The sequence below is a fragment of the Microtus ochrogaster genome, unplaced genomic scaffold (assembly GCF_000317375.1).
Source record: "Microtus ochrogaster isolate Prairie Vole_2 unplaced genomic scaffold, MicOch1.0 UNK6, whole genome shotgun sequence".
Lineage (NCBI taxonomy): Eukaryota > Metazoa > Chordata > Mammalia > Rodentia > Cricetidae > Microtus > Microtus ochrogaster.
The window spans coordinates 6,221,108-6,244,964 of record NW_004949104.1 but is presented as its reverse complement, the minus strand read 5'-3'; the positions used below and the strand labels follow the sequence as shown (position 1 = coordinate 6,244,964).

Sequence of the window (23,857 nt, the reverse complement as noted above, 5' to 3'; positions counted from 1 at the left end):
CAAGAACCTACTCTCAGAGGACAAGCAAAAGCCCTGCCAGCGACTCTGGTTAGCTCCACAGTCCTTCCAAAACCCGTCTCCTCTGTCTACCTCCGGGCTTGCCGCCTGCACTGACAGAGGGCGGGAAGCGCCAATGGACAGGCCGAAGGGCCAATCAAACCCAGGCTTTGGCATTCCCGGAAGGGGCGGAGCGCGCGTCGCCGGCTCTGCGGCGCGGGATTGGCTGAGCGGGTTGCCTGCCGTGGCGGGAGATTTCGGATGTGTTGGCTCATCCCGGAGCAGCGGTTAATTACTGCGTGGGACCCGGAAGGTGAGCCCGCGGAGCAAGGCCCCAGGTTCGGTCAGATCGAGACCCGGGAAGATGGAGGGGTACCGGGCTCGCGCTCTTGGCCGGGACAGCAAGGCGCCGCGTAGGAAGGGCCTGTCGCCCGCGCGGCCCGCAACCTACTACGAGCCCGGGGAGAAGCGCCCTAAGTTGGTAAGTGTGGGCCAGAGCTACGGGGTGCGGCGCTTCCCGGGGCCTTCAGCTCCCTGCGGCCCAGGCTGACAACCCCTGGAGGCGGGAGCTAGATTTATTTCAGAAGGCCAGAGCTGCTAATCGGTTTAGATCCACGGAGACAGGGCGGGATTCGATCCCCATCCGGGACCAAGGCCTTGCTCTCTCCGAAGCCTCGCATTTCTTAGGGCTGATCTGAAAAACGTTGAGATGCCTATGTACTGACGTCATCCAGGCGGATTCTGCACTTTTAAACAAGTTGAATTTCACCCCACCCCTTTAGTATAACTGACTATAAGACTGAAAGTGAACTTTTAGCTAATAGTACCTCCCCGCCCCCTGCTCCTATATCTTAATCCAACAAGAACTTTTGAAGTTCTTGTTTTCAAGTTGAAGTATATATTTTCAAGTTGAGGCAACTGGTTTTCAAACTTGGCGGGATGTGTAGTCACTGCTAAAGAATGTCTTGTTTAGTTTGGAGTTTTCAAGTATCTGAAACTCGTTAATCGGGTTGGCTTTGCGCTCTTCTTTTTATTTTTTTTTTTAATTTAAGAAATATCACAAATGATATGTAAGTTTATAAGTGGAAGCATTTTATTGACATTGAGGTTGACAGTAAGTAGGACTGGCTACTTCTTCCATGGTTTTATATATAGCTTATGAATGGCAGCTGCCCTGACTCTTTCTTCTGCCCAAACCATTTTCTTTGGATTTGAGAAGGTAGAGTTAAGCTAAGTAAGAACCTATTAAGGCTTTAAACAATGGGGGAAAGGTTAAATTTCATAGTGACATCATGATGTAACCCTGCATTGTACGAGAGGACACAATTTCTTTACTATTCTTCCAAAGTAGATCTTCATGACAACCTTTTGTATGGTCAGAAAAGAAGCCTGCCTTACAGAGGTGCATGTAAAACTTGGTCACTGTCGGGGTCATGTAGACTTTGGGTAAAGGAGCCACGATGTGACAGTTTTCTGTGTTCTATGTTCAGTTGGTTTCTGAATTCTAGGAAAATCAAAATTATATCTGAGGTGAACTTTGTGTTCTTACTGCGTAAGGGAAGAGCCACGGTAAGGTTTTTATTAATGTCAGCTGGAGGAAATATCGGTAAAGAGGATGATTTCATCTGGTGTGTCTGTGTGGGTTGGAATATTTTGGTGTAGTCTAATAAAATGGGAGATTTAATACTGTCTGTTAGTTTTACTTACAAGTATGGGGCAGTTCTTTTTTTTTTGTTTTGTTGTTTGGCTTTTTTTTTTTTTTTTGGTTTGTTTGCTATACTAACATTTGCCTTTTCTGGATAAATAAAATTCGAAGAATTTAAGCCATGATTCACAAATTAGGGATATAATAGATTGCGACTCACTTGCTAAGTATAGTATTACTTGCAGTTGAATACAAATGAGGGCAGAGATAAGAGGCATCAGAATACCGAGATTCTGCTGCCTTGTGCAACTGTGGGATTGCTTATACAGAAGTGGGCGTCACCATAAGAAGAGGGGTGGAGACGAGTTGTGGCAAGGTTAGGGATGTGCTTCGTTACTCTTCTCTGCTCAGGTCTTAGACTGAGTTGGAGGGAGTTAATTTGGTCCTAAAAGATTTTGTCCACTCTGAGAAGAATCCATGGGGTGTTGCATCTTTTTTTTATAATTTACTTTCTGGATTAATATCACTATATCTTGTCTGGACTCCAGTGGTCCATGATTCAGGAAGTGTGATTTTCCGTAGTTTATAGCATGGCAATCCTGAATAAATGTTTCTTAGTTATGCTTTATTGGCCATACCATTTGTTAAAAGTCATGCAAAGGTGAAATGAAATCTGAAACACAACGTATTGAAGGTCTGGTCTTGCAGCTGATTTAGGACCCTTTTTTTTTTTTCCTGTTCAGTGGTCTCGCTTCAGCTCTCTGTCTTTGCCAAAGGCCCAGTGCCCAGTCTCATCTGCCTTCCGAGCAGCTCTTTCGGCCTGCCCGCCTCACTGCCTTGATATTCCATAGGGGTGCTCTTGTTTTGGGATGGAGTGTGATCTCTGAGACCATCCTTGATGCTGACTGTCAAGTCAATTCTTTGCCTTTTCTTGGTTGAGATGAAGCGATATTAACCTAATTTCTCCGGGCCACTCTTATTTTCTGAGTTTTTTTTTTTTTTTTCTCGAGACAGGGTTTCTCCGTAGCTTTTGGTTCCTGTCCTGGAACTAGCTCTTGTAGACCAGGCTGGCCTCGAACTCACAGAGATCCGCCTGCCTCTGCCTGCTGGGATTAAAGGCGTGTGCCACCACCGCCCGGCATTATTTTCTGAGTTTTTAAAACAAGTAATGTAGTTTTGCCATTTGGTGGGGACAGGGACGATTTAGTTGTTCATTCCCCTCCCCCCCCACTTTTATAAAGGGACAAGCTGATGGTAGACTGATTGTAAATGGGTTGGTGGTTGTTCTTTTAGTTATGCCCCACCCCACCTCTGGTGCCTACTGAATCCTGTTTGGATACGATAGACAAATGAACTCTTGATTTTTACTGAATGTAAAACTGTTGACTTTGAGTCATTAGTAAATTGGGTAAAAATATTTGTAGCTTATTTCCTGTCTTCCTAGATAAGTGTGAACGGTAGAATCTGGTCTGGAAGTGTGTAATGTTGGGGGAGAAGGACCTGCTGTGAACTGTTTGTAAACTACCACCTTGGTTTCAGTATTAGATATGGTAGGCGCCTTATGTTGAGACGCTGGGATAGCCACTGGGGATAGCGCAGTTGAAAGGTGCTGACAGGAAAGGTCGGTGCCTCTGTAGAGACTTTAAGAGGGAGATTGCATTCAGCAAAATCCCTGTACCTGGAACCTGCCTGAGGTCATTTAGGCCGTACCTGCATTTGAGTCCTGTTTCCTTTCTTGAGCAGAACTGAGTAGAAAGGTGTTGTAAGAGCCACTCTGTTGTGTGGGGCAGCAGGCTGCGTCCTGCCACCCGGCTAGCTTTACCCGAAATAATTACACAGAAACTGTATTCTTTTAAACACTGCCTGGCCCATTAGATCCAGCCTCTTATTGGCTAGCTCTTACATATTGATCTAACCCATTTCTAATAATTAATAATAATCTAATAATAACCCACGAGGTGGCTTACCAGGGAAGATCTTAGCCTGCGGCTGTGTCGGGTGGGAGAATCATGGTGACTCCTGACTCAGCTTCTTTCTTTCAGCATTCTGTTCTGTTTACTCCACCCACCTAAGGGTTGGCCTATTAAATGGGCCTAGGCAGTTTCTTTATTAATTAACCAATGAAAGCAACAGATTAGAAAGAAGTCACTCCCACATCAGAAAGGTTTTTTCTGTTTGTTGTGAAGAAGCCTTGTAGTGGCACCTTCCCCCCATTGCTGTTAGCCACATAGAACTTACCCACTGACTGTCACCAGGTCCAGACTGACCAAGACATGTGGCATCTGGGAGAAGGCTTCGTCTGTATGGGTGCCAGCATCTAACACAAGACCTGTAAATCAGTAATCCAAGTTGGTAGAGGAATTCTTTAATTAGGAATATTCACTAAAAGTTCTCATACCCTTGTCTCTAATGGTTTCTGTCAAGTGATTGCATTTGTTTGATTATATCTTTATAATTCCTTCTGTTTTGGTTGTGAGATTCCCCCCTCCCCCTTCTATCCTGTTACCATGGCTCTTACAATGTTTCTGCCCAATCTCTTGTACAATGATCCCTGAACTATAGATGCAGGAATTAGATGTATCAGTTGGGAGTGGGGTGTATTTACCATTTTAGGGCACTGATAATGATCAGTTGGACTTTATGAATGAACAAGGTTTATAAAAACCAAAAGTGTTTGGTAGGTAGACAACTCTCAGAACCAGAGGTTTGTGAGAACTCTGAGCAGATTGTTGCCAGCATTTATGAACCAAGTCATCAAGGTAGATGAAATAGCTTAATTGGCTCTAGTTCAGGTAGTCCTTCCTTTGGCTATAACTGTACTAGTTACTTGAGCCTAATTTGTTAACTTGTATTTGGATCTTCTGTAACAGCCACACTCCGTTATTGTGACTAAACTTCATTGGTTTGGTCTTTTGTGTCCAGAGCAGATGCTCATTCCAAGGCCATGGCTTCCTACAAAGTTTGATTGTCATTTGAGTAAACGTGAATTATATAAAGTGCCGACAGTCACCTAGTCCTGATCCTTAATTCCTGCTCTGTTTCTTGTTGGTTTTAGAAGTTTGAGTCTTATGGTTTCTTTTCTGATCTAAAAACCATTAACAATATTAACAATATCTCTAATAAATGTATAGGTAATGATGTCATGGTTATAAGTAGGTTGTGAGATGGTAGTGGTGGAGAGGTGGCCGACTTGTGTTTATTATAGATTTAGGAAGAGGTGAGATTGGAGCAGGCAGCTCAAGACAAGTGTCTCATAGACTTATAATTTTGTCCTGGGCTGCCTTCTCTACAACCCCGAAACCTGGACAATGAAACACTCCTCAGAATGGTGGCTGAATGTGTTTGAGATGGCACGTGTCAGAAGAATTCTAGGCATTAGACGAAGAGATAGGCTGTACAGCGATGACGTTAAGAAACATCTCCAGCTACAGAAGGAAGTAAACTACAGGATAGGGCAACAGCACTTGAGATACTTGGGCCGTATTGTGAAAATGATGGTTGATACCTGAAGATAGCACTGCTTGGAGGAGTGCAAGGGATAAGGTGAAGAGGAAGGCCCCCAAAATGCTGGATAGACAGCATTAAGGAAAACTGTGGAACCTTGGGTATGACAATAACACAAGCTTCTAGGACTGCCCAGGATAGGAACAACTGGAGAACTGCTGTAAACAGGCTGCCCTTGCATGCTTAAGCATTGTGACTGCATAAATGATGACGGTGCTGATGAAATCAGAATAGGCTTAGTGACCTTAGGGCATGCTTAATTTACAGTCTAGGTGTGTTTGGAAGACAGTGTAGGAAGATACTCGACTCCTTATTCTGTGGAGCCTTTGGCTGCTACCGTCTATGGCAGAAGAGAACTTTCGTGTTTGCTGGCTACAAGTGGTAAATTATTTTGGGTTGTTAGAGTGAGAGAAGAAGCTTTGCCTGCGGAGGAGGAGGAGGTGGCGTGACGATGGAGACAGGTTAGTGATCCAGCCCTCAGACACTGGGAGTCAGGCAGTACTCTCCAGCAAGCATGGCCAGCCTGTGGCTGAGCACATGTTCCTGCCACGTCCAAAGCAGCGAAGCCCCACCAGCACACTGATAGTGGTTCAGAGAAACTGGCATGGAGCTTTTGCCACCTAGAACCTCTGCATAAATTTGTGTTGAGTCACCAACTTTGTACTAATTTTTTTTTTTTTCCTGGCTGTTACAGGAAGCCAAGCAGATACTATGGTTACAAGGATGATCATGTTGAAAAGTCTTAGAACATCTAATCTGTTTAAATTTCTTCCTGTTTTTCATTCTGAGACAGAGTCTCACTCTGGCTGGCCCAACTACATAGATCAGGCTGGCCCAGAATGCATAGATACTAGGTCAAAGTAAACAATCCAGAATTAGATCATGTTCTTAGTTGAAAGTTTGGGCACATTCATGCTTATCATGAATGCAACAGTCTGCGTAATGGATCAACAACCATAGTAACCTTCACTTACCAGCAAAATCACTTTATTTAGGCTGGTTTTCTAAGAAGTAGCCCTAACCTCTCTCGGATTTCCCTTTCTAGTCTTTGTGATGAGTAGAACCCGCCCTTTCAAAAGGAACCTCCCACTCCCACCAAAACCTCTTTAAGTTTAGACAGAGGAAAACTGAGGGAGATTCAGAGGTTAATATTTTGGTCGAGGTTATGTAGCCATAAGAAGTCTAGGCTTGGTCCTTAAATCACACCCCTCTTTAATGTATGACTTATGAAAAATGCACCAGTGGCTCTTTGGGGATTACGGCTAACTGCTGAGAATAGAGATATGTAGTGTTTAGTATTTGTAGACTGGGATGGCTCTTTTTCTTTGAGGGTAAGGATGGGTGGGCATAGGGATGATTGTCTCAGATTTAGAGCAAGGCTTAATTGCTTTTTTCAAAGACTCGTGTCTTTAATTATGAAGCAAGCGAAGTGACATACATTTATTATACTGTGAAGCCTTGCATCTCATCTAGTCTGTCTTGTAGCAATTGCTTCTGAGCAGATGTTACCTGAAACACCTTTGTGCAGTTGGTGGAGTGCTAAAATTTGTCATGCTTTTATTATTGTTGCCTTGAATTAACTCTGCTTTATGGCATAACTTTATTGCTGTGTCCTAGGATCTTTATATATTTATTGCCTTATAAATTGGATTTAAAATTGGCTTTTTATATAGAAGGTAAATTAACATGTATATAACTTGTTTATGTTTGCAGAATAATACAAGAAAAACAAAGCCCTGCAAGGTATTACACTACTGTAATTGTCTTTAACTGGGCACATAGTGTCATCTAAACCAGGAAGCAGGTGAATGCTGAAGAATATGCTTACTTCACACTCGTGCTTGTTTATCCCAGAGCCTCATTTGACTTTTAGATCCATAAAATATAGATTAAGCATAACCTTTTACTACATGGGATATTAAGGATCAAAGCACAGGCTCTTTTTGAACAGCATCTACAAAGGTAATGTCTTCTCAATAGCAGCAGGATAGCACCGAAGCACTTTACTATTTTGAGTAATATTTCTCAAATAGCGAGGCAAGTGTTTATTATTAACTTAGGGGACAATTTGAGAGTTTAAGAACGTTTAGCATTGTTGCAGAAATGATCAGGTTCCCAGTTGCTTTTGCAGCCTTTCTAGAAGTTCTTGCTGTGGACTTTACAGCTTCCTGCCATTCTTTCTTACTGTTGTCTTTGTTTTGGAGGCCTGGGTAACCTGAGTGGTAAGGGCTCCCATTTGCAGGTCTCAGATCCCAGCCTGGCAGCTATGGCAGGCAGTAACTTAACCTCATTAGGTGCCTTTCTTTCTTCACATGTGAAGCTGGGAAGTTCTGCAGATGAAAAGTTAATATGTCATAGGCCTAGAGGAGCAGCGTTTGGCTCACTGTTCCTCCTGAGCATTTGCTATTTTTAGGGTGCCACTTTTGCTATGATTGTTATAGTAATAGCATCAGTGCATTCCTGTTTGTATTTTAGGCACATATATTGGATATTTGACTATCTTTCTCATCCTGGAAAATCTTAGTCAAACCAGGTTTGTTCCTCCTGGTGTACAGAGGCAGAAACATTATTTTATTATTATTATTTGGCAGTGCCAGGTAACAGCAGAAGCAGGGCTGTAGTCTGATGACGAATGGTCAGGACAGGTGCCAAAGCTTTCTGAGGAGTGGTCCTTATTTGTAAAATGAGGCCCATGGAGTTGTGAGAGTTATAACAAAAGGAAACGGAACAACTGCAAATTGACAGAAAACGCCTTGATGGTTTGGAATTGTCTTGAATGATAATGAAAATAATGGTACTAATACATGTGTAGATAGAAAGCAGAGCATAAGTGTGCTTACGATCTTCTGTAGCCTCAAACTAGGCCAGATTAACAGATAAATCCAAAACAAAACTATAAAACCACTAAGATGCAAATTAACAGCATCATTAGTTTAATGTGATTGATAATTTGTTGCTGAAGCTAAGTCACTATTATTGGATTTAATAGTGCTTGAATCAAACAAAGATTTTCCAGTTTAGCTTTTTGCTTAATGATGAGATAAAAATGGTGTCAATACTTATCAATAGTGAAGGATGTATACAGCGATCGTCAGGTTGATTCTAATAGGTTTCTCGGGTAGAACAGAGCTTTGCAGGCTTAAATATATCTTTATATATTTAATCATAAAAGAGACACCAGTAAGTTTTAAAACATGAAGTTTTATAAATCCCATTGTATGTCCTTTTTCTCTCCCTTTAAATTATCTTTTTGTCATTTACTTGAGGTAAGGTCTTATAGGGCTTAAAAATTAAAACTTCTTTTTTTTTTTTTTTAAAGAAGCAAGGTGTCATTTTCACTACTTTTCTCTCCTTTTAAAAGTAGATCTATGAATGGAATTAATCTTTTCTTTGTTCTCCACCCTTGAGCATCCTGGTACATATTAAATAAATACTGGGCAGGATGGAGGCAATGATTTAATGTATCAAATGAGGGCATTCTTGGTGCTGAGGGATTTGAGCTGTGTTGAGGTAGGTGAGCTCCAAGTCATGCCTTCATATGTTAAAGAATAGCTAAGTGCCAGTTCAGATGCCGCCACTTCCTTCAAGGACTTATGCTGTAGAATATTTTGAAAACCTTAGGTGTGTTACATGGACTAATTGTGAGATTTATAATGCATTTATTTGATGAATTTAAATTAACTTTATATAAGACAATGTCTAATGTGGTCTAAACTAGCTTTGAACTCACTGTACTGCAAAGATTGGTCATGGGTTCCTGATCGTTTTACCTCCATCTTCTAAACGTTAGCATTACAGGCATGTACTACCTCTCCTGTCTCTATTTGACTAATTTTATTGTGGACTATTTCCCTAGGATATGGGGAGTTTTATCTTTAATTGCTTCATTTTCCCAACGTAGGCTGTGTATTTGTATCATTAAGTAAAACCTTCTAATGTTCCATTTTTAAATAAAAGGTTTTCACATTGGCGACATTAATTATGGACGTTAGAATTAAACTGTTTTTGTTTATTGAAACTTTGGATAGAATTCAATTCATAATGACAATTACAATTCATTTTTAATGAATAATTTGACAGCCTGAGAAATGAACATAAAAAATGGAGTACATATAATCTGCATCCAGAAATCCAATGTGACAGGTTCATTTCTTTATAAAGGGTGAAGGTCTCCAATTAAAGTTGTGTTCTAACTTCAGTCAGTCGCCCGTCAAAGAGAGTTTTGCTCTTATTGATATGTTACCTTCAACAAGCTTTCAGTTCCTTTCTGTGTATGCTCTCAAGCCTGAGGGTCCCCTTGTCTGTGGTGCCTGGTATAGTCTTGTAGAATCTGAATGCTTGCCTTATTGAGAAGCCAAGTTACCCTTGTAACTTTATATCACTTGGTTCCTTAATTCATTCATGATTAATTTAAGTTTAAATGTAATTTAGATAGCCTAAATATCCTTTTCCTTTTATAAAAGGCTCTAGTGGTGTTGGGCCAACGCACGTCAAAACTACCAGAAATTTTCATGACTGGCCTGGTCTATGGCTTTGGAGCTCCAGCCATAACAACTGTGATTTAGGCTTAGGCGGAATTCCTTTTTTTTTTTTTTTTTTTTAAAATTGTTTTTATTGCCCTCTCCGCCTGATCGCCGCCATCATGGACACTAGTCGCGTGCAGCCCATCAAGCTCGCTAGGGTAACCAAAGTGCTGGGCAGGACCGGTTCGCAGGGTCAGTGCATGCAGGTCCGTGTGGAATTTATGGATGACACCAGCCGTTCCATCATCCGAAATGTCAAAGGTCCCGTTCGAGAGGGAGACGTGCTCACCCTATTGGAGTCAGAAAGAAAGGCTCCGAGGTTGCGCTGACTGACCTTCTTGCTGGGTCCTGAGTATACACCACTTGGCCCATGATGACCTGCGACTATTAAATAAAACATTTGTATTGTTTTAAAAAAATTGTTTTTATTGAGCTATATATTTTTCTCCACTCCCCTCTTCCTTCTACCCTCTCCCATGATCCCCATACTCCCAATTTACTCAGGAGATCTTCTCTTTTTCTATTCCCATGTAGATTAGATCCATGTATGTCTCTCTTAGATTCTTCTTTGTTGTCTAGGTTCTCTGGGATTGTGAATTGTAGGCTGGTTTATGTCTAAAGGTCATTTATGAGTGAGTACATACTATATTTGTCTTTCTGGGTCTGGGGTACCTCATTCAATATATTTTCCAGATCATCTATTTGCCTGCAAATTTCAAGATATCATTTTTTTTCTGCGGTGTAGTACTCTATTATGTAAATGTACCACATTTTCCTTATCCATTCTTTGGTCGAGGGGCATTTAGGTTGTTTCCAGGTTCTGGCTATGACAAATAATGTTGCTAAGAACATAGTTTAACATATGTCCTTGTGGTGTGATTGAGCATCCTTTGGGTATATACCCAAAAGTGGTATTGCTGGGTCTTGAGAAAGGTTGTTTCCTAATTTTCTGAGAAATCACCGTATGATATGCAAAGTGGCTGTACCAGTTTGCACTCCCATCTGCAATGGAGTGTTCCCGTTATCCTACATTCTCTACAGCTTAAGTTGTCATCAGTGTTTTTGATCTTGGTTAGGTGGAATTCTTAATCTGTATGTGAGCTTCCAGTTTCCTATCTGTGAGGTGGACTTGATCAATATCTGTAGTTTGTTGTAAAGATTAGTTGGGTTAATGTTTTTTATGACAGGTTAGGCATAGTGCTTACCAGTTCATATGAGACACCTTTTACGAGTTCTGCTGTTTTTTAGGGCACTTCAGAGCATTGGCAGTCTCATCACTATGAATGTAGCATGGCATGCAGAGCTGATCATGGTGAAGGGGATCTGACAGGAACTCTGCTACTGAACGTTTTCACCTTTTTGCCTCTTACTTCCCCCTTCTTCTCTTTCCCTTCATTCTTTCCTGTCAGATACTGGGATTGTGTCTAGTCACTCTGCCCTTCACTGGAGTGGGCCACATAAGATTAAGTTTAGGCCTTAGACCTCTTTTCTTCTTTTCTTCTTAATCTCATTGTCTGGCCCCTGACTTTGCCTCTCTTTCTCTGCCACCTTCCTCTGACAACATTTGTTTCTTACTAAACCTCTACTCCCGAGACAGAGGTAACCCTGGAGCTTTCTTTGATCCAGCAGCCCTTCAAATTCCTTACTTCTTCCGACCTCACATAGGGTGAAATATGAATAGACAAAGTGATCTTTGGATCCCTTGTCTTGCCTCAGATCTCCACACTTGGAGGAACCTGGCAGTCACCACAGTGTTGAACCTGACTGCTACACCCTGGTGCAAACCCTCCCCGCTATTTGACCTGCTGGCCCTATTGTATGGGTTTGAACACTTGTAGGCACATGATCATCAGTGCTGCGGCCACCTTGCTCTGACCCTGCGCAGGGCACTGTCTTAATCACTTACTCCTCTCACACACTACTTTGAAGCAGGACTCTCACATAGATCTGAAGAGGCGTGGGATCCTTCCTGAGGTGTCCCAGCAGGGAACAAGACTTGATAGATTGGCAGTGTGATTGAGCGCTGAGTTTTAAGTCACTCTGGTCACGCCTCTCTATTTTTTCAGTGTTTATGCTACATATTATTACTTTTTTATTTCATCATTTTATTTCATCAAAATAAGCATTATTTTCTTTTTTTTATAAGTTTATTATATAAGATGCCCCCAAAGACAGCATGTCATGATCTCAGGTAGCCCACATTGTCCTCAAACTTGCTGCATTGCTGGGCTGTAGGAGTTCTAAGACCCTTCAGGGGAAGTTCTGTGTTCCATAGGTCTTCATATTCCAGACCTAACAAGTGGCTTGCCAGTTTCAGGGCTTTTTCTCTATCTATATCCTGCTTGATTAGTAGAACTAAAAGACTTAAATACAACCAGGGCTATTAATATTAGAAGTATATGAAGAACTCAAAACGTGCTTTCCCCTGCTTTATTAAGGTATTCTCTTTGCAAATATGTAATTGTTTTGATTTGGTTTAAGTGATTCAACAATTTTGAGGGTAGAAATAAAAGTATTAGTCAGATTAAGCAAGACACTTGGTGATAGTTTAGTTAATTTCAAACTATCAAAATTTTAAAAATTAATTTTCTTTAATTAGTTATTGAGGTGATTTTTTTTAAATATTATGTTGAAGTGTGGTTATTTCTATGGCTTCTGCTTTATCCTGAATCAGAAAGGTACAGTTTATAGGGATTGTACTCTGCACTAAAGCTTAAGTAACACATAGTGTTGTGTGATATTATTCCTGGGAAGACATCAACAAACATCTCCTCATCCCAGGAAAGGAATCATTGTACCTAACACACTGTATCTTAATGTGTTTTTCTTCAAGATGGAAGGTTTTGATCTTAGAAGAAATTGACACATAAAATATATGTGCATATATGTGAAAAATAAAGAAACGTCAGATATTCATTTTATTTTTTCAGAGAGCAACTTCATCAAAGGGAGAAATTCTCTCATAAAGTGTGCGTTCTTATCGGTTCCAGTCCATATGCAGGGACTGTGCCTTTCCCTGCAGTTCTTATCCTTGGTCCCAGAGTTGTTACTACTTAATAACCATTTGGAGGTGTGCTCATCCTAAGTCTTTTGATTTCACTTTTCTTTGCCCTTTAGCTCAGAAACTGCCTCATCTTGACTGTCTGTCTGGGTGTGACTGTGGTGGTCTGTCAAAGCTGTGAGGGACAGTGGGAAAGGGAATGAGCCCAGACCTGATTTATAGTTGACCTTGACTCCATCCTTAGACTGGCCACTTAGCAGCTCTGCCGCTCAGTTTTCTGACCTCTGAGATGGGGATGGTAACTGTTCTGTAGGGAGCCTGGCACATCAGTAATTGCAGTGAGTACACAGAGAGTAGGGGCCATAATGATGGAAACGTAGGCTGTGTCCCATGGGAACACAGGATTATTAGCAAGCGTGGATTCATAGTTTAGGGCCATTTGCCTTAGAGGAACAGGTCACTGTGTGGTGTCTCTTTTAAGCTCAGGAATGGGAATGGTGACCTCCAGCCCAGAACTGAAAGTGAGCATCTCACCTTTCCCTCATCGACCGTGCAGTCTAACTTTGTTCATCACCAGGCATCTGCTTCTCCATTGTTCTCTGGACAATGTGACTCGCACTGCTTTTAACTCATATAGCCAGGTCTGAGGTCTCTCAGGTCCAGGTATGCCTATATCCCCATGGGCAGTGGAAGAGGAGACTGATTTCCATGACTCTCACAGGTGTCCAGAGGAGAGGGGAATTAGACTGACACTGCTTGGGTTTCTAGTCTGTCCTGTGTTTAACTGTGGCCAGTGAAGGCTACTGGACCCACCTTCATGACATGCGTTCTAGGGAAGGGATGGTGTGCACAATGCAAACAAATCAGCATTTTATCCACTATATACAGATGGACATATGTAGTTGGGAGGCTGCTTGTTCGTTTCCCAGCTGCTCAGACTCCTGAAATGATCACACAGAAATCTGTATTATTGGCATACTGTCTGGCCAATAGCTTAAGCTTATTCCCAGCTAGCTCCTACATCCCACACTAACCTACCTCCATTAATCTGTGTGTTACCACGAGGTTGTGCTCCACCACAAGCATCTGTCCCCAGCTGCTATGGCTACATTGCTTCTCACTAATTCCGCCTAATTTCTCCCAGCATTCAGTTTAGTTTCCCCTGCGTAGCTCTATTCTGTTAAGTTACTGGGCAAAACAGATTTATTCATTAACCAATAAAAGCTACAAACACATATATAGAAGGCCTTTTCTATTTAAATATTTATTTCTATTTAAATAAAAAGGAAGGCTTTAACTTTAACATAGTAAAATTACATATAACAAAACAGGTATAAAAAAAGAATTAGTTATAATATTTATATTTACTTTATCTTTTTCATAACTAAGGAAAACTATAATTATAACTATCTATTCTTTAACTTCTTCAAAGACCCCAGAAGGATATAATATTACCTAAATTAACAGGAAGTGCATTGTAAGCAACTTTCAAAACTCTAGAAATGACAGAGACATCTCGCCACCTGGACAGTCACCCAGAGTTCTTCAGTAACATTGCAGGCACCTATCTTTAGCCTACTGGCCCATAGTCCTCTGTCTGTCACAATTCATGGAAGGTTGGTATTTATCAAAAAGGCACATTTGATAAGAGGAGGTTAGGCAGCCCTCCTGAAGCCGGGGGTTTGAGGGCTGAGTAGGAGTGCTTGTAGGGCGACAGATGCCCCTGAACAGAGGGATGGACCTGCTTGTAGGGCGACAGATGCCCCTGAACAGAGGGATGGACCTGGCGTGACCTTAGAGCGCAGAGAGAATGAAGTAGGTCCTCTTACTGGATTTGGTAGCATTAGAACCTGGGTTCCAGCACTTAGGTCCTGGTTCCTCATCCTCAATAGACCAATTTATACTGCAAGCAGAAAAAGATTCATTTGATATAGCCGTATTGGGAAGAGGAGACAAGAGGTCTCATAACTACTCCTCTCCAAGTCTACTGCTGTGGTACAGAGGTGAGATTTACCTTTAAATTAGGCAAAAGATATTCAAATGGCTTTTGTCATTGCCAAAGTGTGGTCCTGCCCTTCATTGTCTTGGATCCAGTCTATCCAGCAAGGTGATCTATCAGATCTCAGATTTTCCCCTGGCTTCAGCCTTTTCCTTCTCCAGCAAGAGATTCCTGGGGAACTTCCAATATATAGGGGTGATCCATTATTTCAAGAGTCTGATAGCCAGAGGGAACATAAACATCTCTTTAGGGTATCTTCCTTTTTCCAGAAAGGTTTACAAGACCACGTATGGAATTATTAAGGAGAGGACTAATTGCTGATGCTTCAGTAATTTGGGGATTGATGCAAAAGAGAAGTGTTAGAGCTGGAGCAGGGCCAAACAATAGCTGGTGCTGGGCTTTCTGGGGTCCTCACAGCCAGGGCTCTCAGTATGAACATATGAGAGAGAACTTCTTAGACATATTGCTCATAGTCTCAAGGGCTATGTTTAGACATTTGTTAAGTATTTTTCCCTTACCCTCTTTTCTTTAAACAAGCTTGGCCGTTCCTTATGCCCTTTGGACTAATCCTATATTAAAAAACCAGTTTTGTTTACAGAATTAGCTGAGTTTGTCCCAAAATTGCTGTTATTGGCTTTTAGTGTTTGGGGAGCATTTCTAATGTCTTTAGTAAATGGCTCTGTAAGCGTAACCAAACAAGCAGTGAATGTCTCTGGACAAACAAGCAGCTTAAAAGTCTCTGAAGTAAATGATTATTTAAGCACAGGAACAACCTCCCACAGTGGAACTTTTATAATATACTGATTTTATTCGACTGTTATGTATTATTTAAGTTGGTTATGTGCAGAGTGTTTTTTCAACATGCACACTATTGGTGACTAGAAGAGTAAAAGCCCCCGTCCTTCAGTTGATCTGGGACTGAGCTTCTGCTGCCTTCGCTGTGTGCTTTAGTCTGTACACTGGCTTGTCTGTTACCAATTCCTGCCATATTTTTTATATTTTTGGTTGTAAGCCTAGCCTTTAACTTCTCCAGACTTCTCCATTTCTCTCTCTCTCCCCCCCCACCTCTATCTATCTATCTATCTATCTATCTATCTATCTATCTATCTATCTATCTATCTATCTATCTATCTATCTATCTATCTATCTATCTATAGCTAACTTTTTAACACACCTGTAACATTTCCTTATCTTTTTTATGTATTTTTTAAAATCAGATTTATACTTAGTCCCAGTTCCCATATTTATTTTTAATTTATGTGGGAGTCTGTATGGCTCTGCACATGGGTGTACAGGTGTTCTCAGGAGACAAAGCTGTCAGATCCCCTGAAACTGGAATTACAGGAGGATGTAAGCTTCCATGTGGATGCTGGGAATGGAACCCCTGCCTTCTGGAAAAACAAGCTAGAGTCTTAATTATTAAACTGTTTTTCCAGCCCCCATTCCTTATATTTAAAATAGCAGTGTTCACCACTCCTTCCTAGATTCCAGGGTCTCGTTGCAGTCACACCACCACTTGTCCTTTCACCTTCCAACATCTTCCGTGATTTTACTGTAGTTTTTACATGTTTCTCCAATAGAAAACAATTTCTTGTAGGGTAAACAGCAAGAAAACAAAACCACTTTTATTGCTGAGTACCTTGTCAGAATATAGTAGTATTTAATAGACATTTACATGAACAAATAAATATTCTAGGGATCTCATTCTTTAAGAAGAATGGGTTTCTATATTGCACACTTTAAACTTTGCATTTGACTTTTGTTTTAGATGTTTGCATGTTAATTGGCACATATTTAAGAGTATATTGTTAGCTGGTAGGAACTCTTTTTTTTTTTTTTTTGGTTTTTCGAGACAGGGTTTCTCTGTGGCTTTGGAGCCTGTCCTGGAACTAACTCTGTAGACCAGGCTGGTCTCGAACTCCCAGAGATCTGCCTGCCTCTGCCTCCCGAGTGCTGGGATTAAAGGCGTGCGCCACCACCGCCCGGCAGGAACTCTTTTTTTTGTCATTTTACACTGTGTTTAGAGGACTTATCCCTTGTTCTGCACTTTGATTACTTTTTATTTGTACTGTTTTGGTTATAAGGTCCTGGGTTGGGAGTAGGTGCTCCTCAATTTAATGTACTGTCATGTACATGTTGACAACCTGGTTATAATGTATGATAGGAACATCAGTATTATGAGACAAAGTCTGCAAGAACCTCATTTTCTGCCTTTTATATTTTGAAATCATGTTCTCATTTACGTTATTGCATTAACAAGAAGAGTGAGCATGTTGATGTTCACCTTAACTTTCCCAAGATGGCATGATGTCGTTTACATTTACAATAGGAAAATGATAGATTTCTTTTATATACACCATTAATAAGTGTCATAAAATAGAAAAATAAGCTAAGTCAGTATATTATTGTTGCTACAGAAATTGAATTTGTGTCAAAAGGATTTGTGCTTGTGATGTAGTGATTCGTATATTTTTCTTGGAATTAAGTCTCTAGCAGGTGACAACATCAATAATTCACAGAACCAAGGAGCTTTTTGAGATTGGTTAATTTATATGTGTGAATTAAAAAAGAAATGAATAATGTGCTTAATATATTCTGACGCACTGGAAAATATGCACTAAAAACTCAGCCTATTAAAGAATCTGTGCTTCTGTCATTTATTAGGTTTATATTTTAGATCTCCATTTATTCTTTTACTAATGCATGCACATTTTTATTTCTAAAGGAAACACTATATTTTTGATCTAGTATGAAAAGCATTATCTATGGTAACTTAGAGCTTTTCTTATTGTAGAAATGAGCATTGCAGGCAGCTGGGCTAATGCGGAAGATTATGAAACCATGCTTCAAAATTTCACATCCTAGATATATAAAACAGCATCAATAAAGTCGAAATTATATTGCATATAGTTTAAAATGCACCCCCCATGTACCGTATTGCAAACATTTGCTGTACTGTAACCATACAGGGAGGCTACTGAAGTAGAACATTGAGATCATATCTTGTGCCCCACAACTCCCATATCTAACTTCATCTGGCCCCTGTCTTCTCATTACTTACACAAACTATGCTTGTTACCACAAGTTAAGTGATCAACAGGGTAACAGCAGTGCAGCTACTCCCAGCCCCCTCAGCTTGTCCATCATGTTATGTAACCTAATCAGTGGCAAGACTGGGCTCAGGAACAATCTTGCTTCTTGAGACCTTGTGAGTAGGTGATTAAGATATGTTTCATTTAAGCACAGGTGAGAAGGTACCCACCCACCTGACATCTCACTCATCTCTTACATAAATTGTTTCTGAATCAGCTTTCCTACAAAGTGGTCTCCAGGGATGCTAGTCTCTGCCATCGTCTGATTTCAGCTACTTTACGATGATGTTCTTTCCCTTGCTTCTCGACTGTTCGACTTCTGCCATGTGGCCAGCAGAGCAGGGCTTTTGTGTACCAATGCTATGATTGATTCTTTCTCTTGCTTTGGGAAAAACTACGTGGATTACAATTTTAGCTATGTAAAGTACTATTGCAGTGATGCATACTTATGTCTAATCCTTTGATCCTGTGTGCTGCTTCTCAATAGAATTTTCAGTAGATTTTGCAGTTTACAGAGAATGTGTATGGGATATACTTTAAAAAATTTTTTTTTTAATTTTGTATACTAACCCCAGTTCTCTCTCCCTACCCCCTCCTGGCCCTACCTCTTCCTATCGCACCCACTCATCCACTCCTCAGAAGGGTTAGAACCTTCCTTGGGGAGTCAACAAAGTCTGGTATACCAAGTTGAGGCAGGACCAGGACCCTCCCCCCCTATCAAGACTGAGCAAGGTATCCTACTGTAGGGAATCAGCTCTGAAAAGCCAGTTCATGCATGCATGAGGTATGCTTTATACTCAGTTGTTCATTCAGTCAGTCTAAACAGATTTTCTTCAGGTGATGCTGGGATATAAGCAAGATTCTTCTCGAGTATATGAGAAACAATACATGTGCTACTGTGTTGGACTTGGGGATAGTCATTCTAAATTCCTTATTTGGACCAAAGCCTAGGAGGCTGAAGAATTACCACAGGGACTACATGGCTTGGATAAGCTTCACGGTATTTCAGATGCTCTGGAATTAGCTGTTTTTTTCTGGAGGTGTGGGCATTCCCTCGCAGGAATGTGGCAGCCTTTGCTCATATTGAATACTCTGCTGCACCACATACAAAGGCATCTGTTCTAGCCTCTTCTGGAGCCTCTTGGATACTGCCTTCTGAAAGCTGATCTTTCCTCTTCCACAGAATAGAGCCTATGGAGAAGGGAGACATTGGTCCTCTCTGGGACAGAAGACAAGCTGGTTAAGGATGGTGTGACTATCTTTCTGAGCCAGTCAGGATTACAGTGTGCATGAATGACTGCAGCAAAATTCCCTACATCTCCTCTCTGGCTTTTTACCACACAGACTAAAAACATGCTCCATAGCCACACAAAGGGCTAGTCAACTGAAAAGTTCTTCCTGGTATCAAAGAGCCAGCCTTACTCTTGCCCTAAAGGGTAGGGAAGCGTCAGTGTTATTTTTAGGCCTTTTTGAGATGTTAAATCCAGAGACCTTGCAGAATGATATTTTCACATCTGTTCTGTAGTTCTGTGATTACCTGGGAGATGACCCCGTAGATGTGTTTAGTGACATGATTAGAAGTCATATTTTATTTTCATACTCGTTGTAATTGGTGTTGACAGTAAGATAAACACAGCCATGTGGACTAGAAATGGTATTAGGTCAAAGTCAACATTAAAGTCTTGTTTCTGGTGTAAAGGGTTAGTATGGACTTCAAAACAGACGTGAACAGCACGTGCAGTCCTCTCCAGCCATAGATTATGATTAGGAGACTGATACTTGGGTCCCCCTCCAGGCATTACTTTGCTGGGAAAAAAGGCTGCTGTTTCATATTTTGTGAGCCAAAATAGTGATATGTCTGTTTTCTTTTTGCTCTTTAAACTCAGGTGTCTCTGGAACGCTAGGATTACATGCGTGTGTCCCCATTCCCTCTCACTGTATAATTTGGTGTAATCTTCAATATTTAGGTATTAAGTTGTTCTTGTTTTTAAGGTTTACTTACCCCTTTTAAATTATGTGTATGTCTGTGTGGATCTTTGCAATATATGAGTTCAGGCTCCCACATAGTCTAAATTAGGGTTCAGATTCCCTGGAACTGGAGTTTAGAGGTGGTTGTGAGCAACCTGATTGGATGTTGGGAGAGCTGTACACACACTTAACTATTGAGCCATCTTCTCCAGCTTTTAGTAAATGTATTCTTATGAGATTGAATGTACCTTAGCAATCCAGTAAGCATTAAAGAGTGAGAGTTGATAGTTCATCTTATATGGCAGACATTGTTGAATTCTGTGGGTGCTGATTGCTATCTGCCCTGAATTGATGTCAGAGCCTGTCCTAACTGTTCTAGTTCCTCCTTTCTCACTTCCTTGAAATTCTTTTGTCCTCCCTTTTTGTATCCTTCCTGTGACTTGCTTACAAGTCTTTAAATCAAGTTTTATGAAAAATTCAAAGAGGCAGGTGAAGGCAATGTTGGATGGGTCAGTGCTGGAGCAGAATGGCTCATGTGGGCCTGGGTGAGCTTCCTCGTTACCAGAGTACACACTGGGCACACGAGTTCCTAAGTGCCACCTTTGACCTACTGACACAGAACCCTAGGAGACTGGGGCTTTGGAATCTACTTTCTCAAAGGCATGGTGTGATTGCTGTGCACACAGCTGGGCTGGGAACCAACTGATCTGGAAGTCTCGTTCCAAAAAGTATACCTGAGTCCAGCTTCTTTGGAGGCATTCTTACAGCTGTGTCCTGAAAGGGAATGGATTCAATTGTATTGTACAAGTGTAAATATTTCTGAAAGCAGCACATTTATCTAGTCCTGCTAGTTTGACACTTAGTGGCTCTCATGCTCTTAATGACAGCAAAGGGGAGATTATTTGCTCTGGTGGCTGCATGTGCTAACAATAAAGGCTGCTAAAGTTTGGACTATAGCTTCGAATCTTTTTTGTTTGCACTTTCCTCTGGTGTGTGCATGGTGGTGCTTTGTATAGTACATAACTTATCTGTCTCTGTCATTGTCTTGTAAATGTTGACGGGGAGGAACTGTGTCTTTATTCCTCTTGATATTCACAACATTTAATGGAATGCTCTAAAAGTTCTAAATCCATCTTTAGACAGCATGCACTATCTTCAATAAAAGTTTTGATGCATTGCTTAAATGGGAGTATAGAGACCTATGTTCTGTGTTTCTACTTTTTCTCCTCTCTCTTGGATCCTATGTTCTTTTGAAGAAAATCCTATAAAAGCTTCTTTTTTCTCTTTTAATACCACAGTGACCCTCTTGACCATCTGTCCTAGGAACTGTCATTAGTAGAAAGCATTGTTACCTATCTGTAAGTCATGCCCTTTACTTTTTAGCAAGTTGAACACAGGATCACAGAAAAAAGGGTGAGCTTTTGCCTTAGGAAAAAAGTCCTAATGGCCTTCAGTTACTGCTTAGCCAATTACCAGTGGTCATGTGAACAAAGCCGTGTGTATTTTAGTATCAGTAGTGTTATTCTGGTCCACTGCTGTAAAGCATTAAAAACACATTAAGTCATACATCTGAAACCTCAAAAGTCACATAAATGTCTAAAGCAGTATGCTCTTTACTTTTTATTTACTTTTTTGGGTGGATGTATATAACCCTAATAATTACTATTGGTTTATTAGTTTTTTAATTATGTTCTTAGTTGCTTCCACTTAATAATCCTTAACTTTTTCTTCTTGGAGAGGATGTTCGCAGTGCTGCTCATGCGTTGATTGACACATGCAGTTCTGACTTTCCCCAGGAAGATGTTATAGGCCGCTGCTGGTTCTGCAGTGTAACTGCTTCATTTAAAGGTGTCTTGGTTAGTCAACACCTACAGTATTAGTATAAGGAAGCTATCTTTGTTGACCTCCCCCAAACAACAATTAAGGGCATTCCCATTTCATTTTGTGTACTCAGAAGTAAGATAAGAACCCTGCAGAGCTCGCTGAGGATTTTGTGCTCGTCATTCTCTTTGGCTCTCAGCAACGTCAAGTCAGTAAATGGTCTTCATTTTGTACGTGGATATGCCAAACCCACAGGCCTCTAGTCAGTGTAAGCTTCCTAATAAGAGGACTAGAATTGAATGTTAAATTGAGGACTGGGGAGATGTTTCAGTGGCTAAAATGCTGCTAGTGCTGGTTTGAGAACAGGACTTTGGGTCGAGAAAAGGCATGTAAGCCAGGTGAGATACTGTGAGTCTGTACTTCCTAGTGTTTTTACTTTGATGCCTGGCATGGGGGTTGGAGCAGAGACAGGAGACTCTCCTGAAGCTCCTAGGCTAGCTAGGTGTACACAATTGTGAAAAAGGACCCTGCCTCAAATAAGGTGGAAGGGAGGACCCACACCTGAGGCTGTCCTGTGACCCTAAATCCCATTGCGGCACACATGTGTCTACATATTTATGTTCCATGTAACACACACACACACACGACAGTCAAGCATCTCATGGAGAGTTATCACATGTTACAACTTTTGTACTTGCTAAGTGGTGCTTATGTGTTTTTCCTTTAGGTTTTAAGCAAACTGGTTTTTGGACACTGCAGGTTTTAGGGGAAATTTTTCAGTGCTTAGATCTATTTAGAGTTTCATTGGTCACAAGGCAAATAATTATGTTTGAGAAACTCACATTTTGAAATGAAGTTTTTTTTTTTTTTGACTTTATTGCTTTTGTTCCCTTCTGAGACAAAGTTTCTCTGTGTAGCCCTGGTTGTCCTGGAACTTACTCTGTAGACCAGGCTGGCCTCAAATCCAGAGATCGACCTGCCTCTGCCTCCCAATCTGGAATACTAGGATTAAAGGTGCACGCACCACCGCCCACCTGACTTTTTATTATTTGATACAGATTTCCAAGGTCAATTTTCTAGCTGTTCCCTATTCAGTTAGTATCTCCAGGCTTCTCATTGGTTCGTGCCTTTGCCATAATTCAAAACCCTCCAGACTTGTCCTCCTGGAAGTGAGAATTGATAGGGAAGTGGTTTTTCTGAAGAATGGGGTAATAAACCTGACCTTAGTGGCTTCCTTTCTTTCCTCAGGCTCGCAGATAGCTACTTTTGCTTCTGATAGCTACATCTCTTGAGGTTTCTTTTTTTGTGTTTCCTACCCGTTTTATGATTCTGTTTTGATTCATTACATTTTTTTCTGTGCATAAAATCCTGTATATAATAATATGCTGTATCTGGGTTTATACATGTCTATGTCATCTAGGAGGAAGGTCACACTTTGAATAAGTATTTAAATCACATTGGAAGCCAATGCAGTGAGGTAGCTTAAGAAAACAAAACAAACCCAGAACTATGAAAAAGATGGAAAAAGATACCTGACTTTACACGAATGACTGCCCCTTTAAATGAAAGTTGTGAGTACAACTCATTTATCTATTTAAGCTTATTTGGTATTGTAGCCCAGTCTGGCCTTTGCCTTATGGTCCGCTTGCCTCTATTTCCCAAGTGCTGGACTAAACAGTGGTGCGGTAACACATTCATCATAATTCTAGTTTAAAAGGCTGTCCAGTTTTTGATCTTTGAAGACAGATACATGTATTTTTCTTAGATGTTTGCATCTTCTTGATTTATCATGTAACTTTCAGTTATTATTTTATGTCTTCTACTTTGATTTTTTTTTTTTTAAATAAAACCCGAAACATATGTAGTCTCCTGTAGCTCAGTATGTACTCTAGGCTGGCTATGAGCTCCTTTAGCCTCTGTCTCCCAAGTGTTTGGATTACAGGAGTCAACAACATATTGACTGTTGTGGAATATTTGCTTACACTGTTAAGATGTGTCTCTGCCTTAGGTGCCTTCTAATTTGTTTAATAAATAGCTACATGGCCAGTCTCTAGGTAGGAGAGAATAGGCAGGACTTCTAGGCAGAGAGAGAGAGAGAAACTTGGGAATTTCGCCAGCAGACTTGGAGCAAGTCATAAGTGCCATAATAAGGATAGGTAACCAAGCCACATAGCAGAATATAGACTAAAAAAGATGGGTTAATTAAGTTATAGGAGCTAGTTGGGAAAAGGCCTAAGCTAAGGCGAAGCTTTCATAATAATAAGTCTCTGGGTCATTGTTTGGAGGCTGGCAGTCCAATGATAATCT

The 23,857-nt window shown here is 40.8% G+C and overlaps 1 protein-coding gene and 1 pseudogene across 1 annotated transcript in view; both read left to right on the top strand.

Annotated features, from left to right (window-relative positions):
- Nucleotides 1-361: 361 nt before the first annotated feature.
- The window catches only part of Diaph3 (diaphanous related formin 3), a 447,861-nt gene continuing 424,365 nt past the window's right edge, over nt 362-23,857 (top strand). Inside the window, exon 1 of the mRNA XM_005366057.2 lies at nt 362-478. Coding sequence (XP_005366114.1) covers nt 362-478 — 117 coding nt within the window. The remainder of the gene's footprint in view (nt 479-23,857) is intronic.
- LOC101983942 lies at nt 9,775-10,088 on the top strand (annotated as a pseudogene).